The sequence below is a fragment of the Strix uralensis genome, chromosome 15 (assembly GCF_047716275.1).
Source record: "Strix uralensis isolate ZFMK-TIS-50842 chromosome 15, bStrUra1, whole genome shotgun sequence".
Lineage (NCBI taxonomy): Eukaryota > Metazoa > Chordata > Aves > Strigiformes > Strigidae > Strix > Strix uralensis.
In genome coordinates this window covers 12,750,405-12,759,457 of record NC_133986.1, presented here as the reverse complement: position 1 = coordinate 12,759,457, position 9,053 = coordinate 12,750,405, and the positions used below count along the sequence as shown (strand labels likewise).

The window sequence follows — 9,053 nt, the reverse complement described above, 5'->3', positions numbered from 1 at the left end:
TTTAAAACAAGGCACAGCAGGATGGTGGTGTCTTGAGAGAAGTGGTTTATTGGTGTTACCCCCACAGCAGCTCCCGAACACTCCAGCATCGTGCCTGCTGCTGTTAACAGAGCCCCTACCCCAAATGTTCCCAAGACCTTTCTGTGTTGCTCTTGGGCTGTTTCAGGAGCGTGAGGGACACTCGGGGCCAGGAGGCTGATGGTGCTGCCAGCCCCCCTGCCCCGGGGGAGAGGAGCGGGCCTTGCTGCTGGGCAAGGGGCCCCTTAGCAGGCAGGGGGTAGGTTGGGCAGTTCCCGCTGGCGTTTCGGGGCTGATGCAGTGCCGGCCGTGCCCCGCGGCAGGAACGAGGCTGCCCTGTGCTCCCCGGGCCTCTCTGGGGCGGCCCCGAGGAGCAGCCACGGTGGGTATTTGAGCTTCCTCCAGTGTGCACTAAATAGGGGATGATTAAAATGTAAAAAGCTGGGATTTGCCAGGCTGCCCCTCAGCTGGGCGCAGGGGAGAGCTGCCGGCTCCCTGGGCGCACCTTCTTCCCCCCACTCCTGGGAAAGGGCAGGACAGCAGCTGCCCCCGGGTCACATTCTGCCCCGGCTCCCCCTGAGCCTGAGCGCCTGGAGTCTGGGACAGAAAAAGGGGGAAAAAGCTGCTGTTGGTCCTGCGCCAGATGATCTCCAGGAGGAAGGCAGAAGTCTTCTTCGCTATTCCTTGTGGAGGCACCACACCAGTGTCTGGCCCACGCCTGTCATGCTCACCACCCGGTAGCCGCAGCTCTCCAGCTTGTTCAAGACAACCCGCGGTGCGTCGTTCACGTAGTACTCCCAGCTGCAAGCGGGAGAGAGGAGGAGAAAGAAAATCAGGTGGAGAAGGAAGAGACAAGAATTTCCTTGTGGAAGTGACTCTGCCTCACCGCTAAACCACCGCGAGACACTGCACCGACCACATCTGGCACGTTGCCTGTGGCGCAAGGTCTTGGTTAACCAGACAGGGAAGGTCAAAGCCCACAGCTATCAGACCAAGGAGAAAATGTCCAAAACACAAGGGTCGGGTTAAATTGAAATGTGGGTCAGGGACTGGTAGTCCAAAGCCACATGCTGCTCGGCTACCGGGGCTGAAGCTGTGGCAGGGAGGGGTCACAAGCGTTGGCTGGGAGTCTGGGGAAAAGGAGGATCATCTCTGCGAAGCAGGGAAGAATGATTCAGGTCTTTCTAAGGAATGAAAAGCCAGTGTTGGGCCTATGTCAGAGCCTGTCTAAACTGGGCGGTTTTGAGAGCCTGTGCTTGAAATTTGGGGATTGGAAAAAACCGCTGCCTTCAGCAAGGTATTAAGCTTTTGAAAAACCAGAAGCCGTCAGCCCTCAGCAGAGCTGCCAGGTGAGGCGGAGCCCCAGCTCCTCACTGCCCATGTCTAGAACTGACACCCGGGATCTCTGTCCAGCTTTGACTCCTCTGAGGCTTCTGCTGGCTCCGCAGCCAGAGATCCGAGGATCCGAGGGCCGGAGGCTGCCCCGCCGCAGAGACAGAGCAGCTGGCGGCTGCAGAGCGAGAGCGGCACAGCACAGACCCAACACGGGCCGAACGAGGTGGGGAAGCAGCAGAGCGGAGATGGCGCGTGTAACCTTCAGCGCTGATTTGGCAGCCTTTCAGTTCCTTTCACAGAGCCTTTGGAGGCAGAATGCAAGCAGATGGGATGAGCTTCATAATAATTTAGCTCTTAGATGACTCACTGGGCCAGATAAGCTGATAATGATGGGCTACGGGATCATTGTGATCTTGTTTGGGCACCTTAACAAAGACTCTCCTGATTTTCATACTAATAACAATAAAAGACGACCCAAAAGCAGTTCCAAAGTTGCTCTTGCTAAGATTGCGAAACGTTAATGGAGTGGTGAGTGCTTTTAAAGCATGAAATAACATCAGGATGTGAGAGCTTTTCTTCAGTTTCTCAAGACAGACTATACTTTGCTATAATTATAGATGTGGTGTAAAGATGATATGTATTATTATAAGTGTCTTTGAACTTCTCTAAGAGGCTTGCCACATACCCTTCAGATTCACATGTTGGAGTCGGTAAATATTATTCCCATTATGCAGAGGCAGGAGCTGAGGCAGGGATTGTTTGTTATTTCCAAGAACCTAAAAAACCGAGGGGCTGAGTGAACAGCAGAAGGAAAGCTGAGTTGCCCAGGGCTTTAAACACAACCGTGTCTAGAGTGGAACCAAAGCTCGCACGCTGCCTACCGACTGTGCCGCTGCCTCTGTGCGCGGCCGAGCTGGTGCGGGACGGAGCAGCTGGGAACACCAGCAGAGCCTTTCCTCCCAGCTGGCTGCTGGCAGGGAGCAGAGAGGTCCCTGGGAGCACGGAGGCAGCGCAGGAGCCTCCTCCTCCCACAGCTGTTTTTGGGGAGGGAGCAGGCAGCCTCCTGGTGACATCTGCCCAGCTGTCCTTTCGGCTGCCCCAGGGATGGGGTTTGGCCATGCCCTGGGGAACAGCTAAATTAAAGTATTAGCAGGTGCCTCAGACCGCAACTCCCCAAATTGGACAGAGGCATCAGTTTTCATTTGAGACCAAACCGTGCCGATAGCCTTGATAATTACAGGAGGTGGCAGGGAGGGGGCCCGCAGCCACCCACGCATGCGTGTCCACCCGCGGGGACCCAGAACCCCCTTTTCTGCAGCAGCCAAGGGTCAGGCCCTGTGCTGGCTTTCAGGAACACGCAGGCTGGGGCAGAGCCCGGCTCCCCCCTCGCTAAAGCCCAGATGCCCCCCCAGGTTCTGCCGCTGCGCATCCGAGCGGGGAGCAACAGCACGCACCTGTGATGTGCCATTGGCAGGAGCTAGTGCAGAGCTGCACAACTGGATCAGTGCTTGCCCTTATTAGAGGCAATTAAGTACTTCAGCTGTAGATTACAGTGCCCCAGCCGGTCCCTGCTGCTCAGACCTTTTCTCTCAGGCTCCCTCTAAGGTCATGTTTAAGGTTTTGGGGCTGACAGTGCTACAGGAGGGGTGAGATTTGCAGCATGCTGTAGCTGGTCTTACTGCTAGCGAAGCGCTGCAGTCAGGTGGATGGAAAATCCCGCTCGGTCGTGGGGCAAACACAGGAGCTCTCATGCCTGGTTGGGGTTTTTGGCAGAGGCGGCCGGGGCTCACCCCGCTGCCGTGCCGCCTGGGGCATCAGCAGTCACATTCCAGCTGGGTTGTTTTCTCCATCCCCTGTTGCTCAAGTGCAAACGGGGAAGACGTGCTGTGGGGACGCAGCGGGGTTACCCTGGGTGTAACATAAACTGTACTGAGAAGCAGGTGGGGCAAGAGGGAGCTCAAAAAGCTCCAGGCCACAGGGAGGGAGGAAAGGTGGTGAATCCATCAGGGAGATCCCCCAGAAAGCTCAGATCCCTTCTCCCAAACAAGCAAAATGCGGCACTCTGGTTCCTCGTAACGCTGCATCTCCTCCCTAGCTGCTGGGACAGATGTCACAGAGGCATTTTATCTGTCCTTGCCTTTCTTTTCCACCCGAACCCCAGGGATCCTTGTCCCCCTCTCTCCAGAGCCAGCCAGCTTCTTCCTTCTTGAAGCCTCTTTTTCTCCGCACTCGGGTCTCCCTTCTCCCATTGCATAACTCCCGGGCTGGGCTCGGCAGGCAGCGGCATGAAGCCAAGGCTGCTGCCAACCTTGCGGCCACCCACGGCGCTGGGAATAGCAGCGCGGAGACGGCTCGGCCCAGCAAACCCACCCGCAGCCGCTCGCAGCGGCAGGAGGGCTCTGGGATCAGCCTTCCTGCGTGCACGGGGAGCTGGCACGGCCCCAGTTTGCACTTGGAAGGGTTTCTCTAAGGGGGGGCCTTTGGTAGTTTTTTTTTTTCTCTCTCTTTCAAATCTCCCACCCCGTTTAGGTTTTTAACGCTGCAGGAGATGAGGACCCAGACCTCGGCGTTTGCCAGGCTGGTGCCGAGCAGGTGGGTTTTCCCAGCTCCGCCGATGGAAGTTTGAGAACATACTGGGACCGAGAGGCCCCGTCTGTTTAACGCCTGGTTCTCCTCCTACTCCTCCTCTGCACCACGGTGCGAGTGGGCAAGCTTCAGCACAAATCTAACCACTCCTCTCTGTTGCTTTAATTTGCATTTGGGGTTTTGTTTTGCTTTGTGGGTTTGTTTTTTTTTACCCCAGAGAAAAACAAGAAGTGAGATATCAAGTGGGGAAAAAAGAAAAAAAAAAGTGGGCCAAGATGTAAAGAACATGCTGGTAACATCTCCCACTTTGATGAAGGCTGGTGTCAAACTCGACGTGGGCAGAGAGAGAGACGGGAACACAGAGAAGCATCAAACACATACGGCTTGGGAACACAGAGGCTAATGGGTTGGAGTCGGGGGGGACATGATGGGAAGCAGGTCCAACCTTGGGGCTCAGCAGCCCAAGGAAAAGCTTCCGGAGCCATCGTGAGGGGCTGGCTCGGGAGCTCGGTAACGGGGAGGAACGTCAAGCTGCACCTGTGAGCACAACGGGCCGGGCCAGGCTGCGGATGAGCGCGTGGGGCACCAGAACAGGCCCAGCAGAGCAAGGCTGCGATGGGCACTGCCTGCTTCTGAGCATTGCGGGGCTGGAAATGAGGATGAGGCAGAGGAGGGTTGTCTTTCAGGAAGGAGGGTGGGATGAAGACAGGTGAAGTTATGCAGAAAAATTGAGCCGCTCACTGTGCCTGTTTTATTTCAGCCAAAGGCTGTGTCAGGTAACAGCCCGCAGCATCCCCAGTGTGTGAGGGATAAGGAGAGGGGGGAGGTGGGTCAGGGGCTGAAATGGGGTCAGAGCAAGGAAAAAGAACTCGAGGAAGTAGCAGGCAGCGTTTCCTTTGGTGAGCACCAACAGGCCGGGGCAAGGTGATGTGCGTGGCCTCTCAGCATCACACTGGTCCCGGGATTAAATGTGCAGCTGGAAGGTGCCATGGGAAATACAAGGAGTGAAAACGTTCCAAATTCTATTGGGAAAATAAGGAGAGGGGAGAGCCTGAAATGTCGCAGAGGAGGACTTACAAGTGGTTCCCCAGCATGTTCCTCTTCGTGGCCCCCAGGAAGCTCATCAGGCTGGGATCCGAGTGCTCGTCGCCCACCATGGTGGGACCGACCTCCTGTGGGGAAAGGCAGCGGAGCAGGTGAGTGATGCGCGGCAGCGCGGCCACCCCACCCCTGCTCCCCAGCACAGCTCCAGTAAGAGCTTTACTGGGAAGGGAATTCCTGTGAGCCACCTGGAGAGGGCCTTGGTGGCTTTGCTGCTGGAGGGCCACCTTCTGACTGAGCGCGCGGTGGCTCTGGTCCTCCAGGATCCACCACCAGGAAGCCTGTCGTACAGCAACGAGGCGCCTCATTGTGCAAACCCAGCAAATCTGCGTTTTTCCCATGAAATGAGCATCCCCAGGCCAGTTCGGGACTGTTTGCCTGGGAGAAGGCAGCTTTGGGAATGGCTCTACTAACGGGAGGGTGAAGGATCGGGGTGAGAAGGTGCCACAGAGGGACTGGGGCAGCTGAGCCCCTGCGTGATGATGGGGGACAGTCACGCTCCCTTGGAAGCGATGGGAGACCGGAGGAGCTGGGGGGAGGCAGAGCTGTGAGTCACCTCACCCCCAGAGCCATCAGTGGGCTGCCCACACGTCATGGGGAGGGGCCAGCGACATTTCTGTACAGTGCTCCAGAAGTGTTACTTTATGAGATATTCCTGGGCTGGAGGTTTTCCAGAAGGAAGTCGAAGGGCACAGGAAATAATGGCAGCGCTGATCTGAGCTCCGCAATGACCATCTGCTCCCAACCCACCCTGGCACAGCCGGGGAGCAGCCGGGGAGGGCAGAGACCGGGGAGGGCAGAGACCAGGGAGAGCAGCGAGCGTCCACCCTGCAACGCAGCAGCTGGAAGAGCCAGAAATCAGAGCCTGGCACCTTGCCCACAGCTACCGGGGCTGGTGAGTGCGAGAGACATTGCCCACCCCTCCATCGTGGGACCCACAGCCCAGCCCTCCCTGCTCAGTGCTGATCAGGCTCCAAAACCTACCCCTGCACCTTCCAGGCTCCCCCTGCCAAGAGGAGGGTTTGACTGATTTTAGTAGGTGGAGCAATCGCTCTGTTTTAAAACTACTTATAAAAAGTTTGCAGGTGAAAACTGGTCTTCTGAGGGACGTCCCCCATCCACTGGCAAACCTGTATCAAACCATTATCAACACTTTATAATATGCGAAGGGCTGCTCAGCCCTAAATAACCTCAGCAATATTTTGTCATCCAGCCCCTTTTTTGACCCCTCTCTTCTCTACCACCCCTTGGAGAAAGCAAAGCCCAGGGCCCTGCCGAGGGTCCCAGAGGCTGCACGCGGAGGGTTGGGGGCTGTGCGCTCCCCGTGACACCACAGTGTGAACCCCTCGGTCCTGGGCAGCGGGACGGGGACGCTGCGCTTTGACCCGCGGTGAGTTTAGCGGCGAAGCGTCTGGACGGTCTGACGGCCGGGAAAGTCGAGAATTTCCACGTGGCTGGGAGAGCTGAGAGAGCTGGTTTGGGGAAAGCGGAGGGGTGAGGGCTGAACGCAGCGGAGAGGGTAAATCCCTCCCTGGCAGCATCCACCTCCAAACCGGTGCTGACAAGTGGCGTGCACCTCGGGAGCCTCGAGCAGATCCCACCCAGAAGCGCCGCGGCTCCCGTGAGCTGTGCAGGCGCACTTAGCTGCCCGGGGGGCTGGAAAAGACAAACTGCAGCAGAGGCAGAGCCTCCTCCGCCCGCCGCTCCCGTGCAGCCCTCCCGCTGCACCCAGCATTGCGAACCCCACAGGGACACGACTCGTCCCTGCCCTGGCCACGGCCAAGCAGCAAAGTCAGTCACCCCCGCTAGGCCGGACGGGCTGTTTCCAGCCACAGCTCGGTGCCAAGGTTCAGGCTGGAAATGTTTGCTTTGTCCTGCTGAAGAGCAGAGTTCCCAAAGTCTCCAGGCGGGGGTAAATGTGCTAAACTGCGATAATCCAGCCTGCCCCGCTGCCTGCCTGCCCCTCAAGTGCTCTGAACCCCCAACCACGTGGCACCTTCTGTATCTCAGTCCATCATGATGCTGAATATCGCTGCCAGCAGAAGCCTCGGTGCCACAGCATCCCCCCGCGCCCTCGGTCCCAACTCCCTGCTCGCTCGGTTTGAGACGTCTGCGCCCAACGGGGCATCTTCAGCGACCACCGCAGCCTCTTCCACCAAACGCCACCAACGTGCTGATTTGCTTTTTTTCCCCACTACCCCCTTCCTATCGCAAACCCACGTCGCCGTATTTTGGCTTTCAGACCTATAGTTCCCCTTTGGGCTGGGAAAAGGGAAAACCCCAAACTCAGGGCTATCTGCTCTTGCAGCAGGACGGGAGGTTGGCCGCAGCCGCCCCGTGGGCTGCCGATGCCACGGTCGTTAGGAAATAACGTTTCCTTTATGTTTTTATAGGAGACTAATGGGCCTCGGCCCCGGATCCCGGAGCTGCTGTGCTGCCAGTGCTGCCCTTCCCTTCCCTGACGGCTGCGTTTGCCACCGGGAAATGGCTCTTTGGGGGCGAGGGAAAACCCCAAGCGGGGACACGTGGCCCCACATTAGTTTCTTTGACGTTCACGGGATCCTACAACAAGTTGCCCGAGTTATGTGATGGGCTGTTGAGGAGGAAGGGGGGGGGGGCGGGGGGGTTAGGGGGAGATGAGCTGGGGTACTGGTGCCCTAGAGCTCCCGACACCCCACGGGGTGATGGCCGTGGCCGTGGCCGACGTCTTGCCCCAGCAGCTGCGGCCGTGCCGGTGGTCCCCCAAATCTGCGGGGCATCACCACCCACCCCCCGCAAGCCCGGGACAGCACAAGGGCGGCCGGAGGCTGCGGTGCCCGCTGCAACCGGGGAGTGCTGAGCGTGTCCCGCCGCTCCCGGCGGTGCCCCCCGCCCGTGTGTCCCCCCCTCCCCATCCCCGGCAGCCTCCCCCCACGGGGGGCAGCGGCGGGGCGAACTCACCATGCGGATCTGGGTGCTGATGAGGAGGTACGGCATCCTTCCTCCCGCCCGCTGCCGCGCCGGGACCGCCGCCGCTCCGGGGGGGGGCCGTGCCCGGGGGCGGCCCCGAGCGTCCCGCCCCGCCGCGACACCGCCCCCGGGAAGCGGAGGAGGAGGAGGGGGCCGGATCGGGGCTCGGGTGAACCCCCAGAGGGTTCAAGGCACTTGGTGGGGGGGGGTTAGCGCCGGCCCCGCTGCGACCGGGGGGCGGCGGCGGCCCCGGAGGGCACGGGGGGTCGGGGGGCTGCACGGGGTGGGGCGGCTCGGCCTTCCCGGCCCTGGGGAGCGGGCAGGAGGCGGGGGGCAGGGAGGAGAGGGACAAGGGGATGGAGCACAGGGAGACAAAGGACTGGGGGTGATGGACAGGGGATGATGGACCAGGAGGTGATGGACAGGGATGATGGACAGGGAGACAGAGGACAGGGGATGATGGACAGGGAATGATGGACCAGGAGATGATGGACAGGAGATGATGGACCAGATGATGGACAGGGGATGATGGACAAGGGATGATGGACAGGGGATGATGGACCAGGAGATGATGGACAGGGGATGATGGACAAGGGATGATGGACAGGGAAACAGAGGACCAGGAGACAGTGAACAGGGGAATGATGGATGGGGAGATGAAGGAGCGGGAAATGAACCCCATGGAAATGAGGAGTGGGAGATGATGGACCAGGAGCCATGCAGGTGGGGAGCATCCTGCATCCCAGGTACTGCCCTGCGGTCCCTTCTAAACAACCCCCCAAAGCAGGGTGTTTGGCATAACCAGCATATTGGGAGAAAAGTCCCTTTTTCTACAAGCTGTTGATGGGGGTTTAAATGCCTTCAAAATTTGAGGAGAAGCTCATTTCCTGAGGCCAAGACAAGCATAGGTGCTGATGGAGTAACCCCCCCTCAACACCCACTCTAGCAGTTTGAAAACTATATATAAAGCAAATAATATTTCCATAAATAGCAAGTCATAGTTCCCTAGCCTCAAAACTTGAACAGAAACCTCTCCATGCAGCTTGCCAGAAACTATTAACAAG

At 58.5% G+C, this 9,053-nt stretch overlaps 1 protein-coding gene across 1 annotated transcript; it reads right to left on the bottom strand.

Moving 5' to 3' along the window:
• Positions 1–28: 28 nt before the first annotated feature.
• GCHFR (GTP cyclohydrolase I feedback regulator) lies at positions 29–8,083 on the bottom strand. Its single transcript, XM_074884965.1, has 3 exons — positions 7,981–8,083; positions 5,017–5,111; positions 29–819 (listed from the first exon to the last, which is right to left on the bottom strand). The coding sequence occupies exons 1-3, from the start codon at positions 8,014–8,016 to the stop codon at positions 696–698; spliced, it is 255 nt and encodes an 84-aa protein (XP_074741066.1). The 5' UTR covers positions 8,017–8,083; the 3' UTR covers positions 29–695.
• Between the last annotated feature and the right edge of the window lie 970 nt (positions 8,084–9,053).

Bases quoted from the DNA above. Each gene is read 5' to 3' on its own strand.
- GCHFR (XM_074884965.1), bottom strand. From the start codon at position 8,016: ATGCCGTACCTCCTCATCAGCACCCAGATCCGCATG. The intron at 5,112-7,980 runs GTGAGTTCGCCC...CTTTCCCCACAG, and splicing joins TCAGCACCCAGATCCGCATG to GAGGTCGGTCCCACCATGGT. The intron at 820-5,016 runs GTAAGTCCTCCT...TCCCGCTTGCAG, and splicing joins AACATGCTGGGGAACCACTT to CTGGGAGTACTACGTGAACG.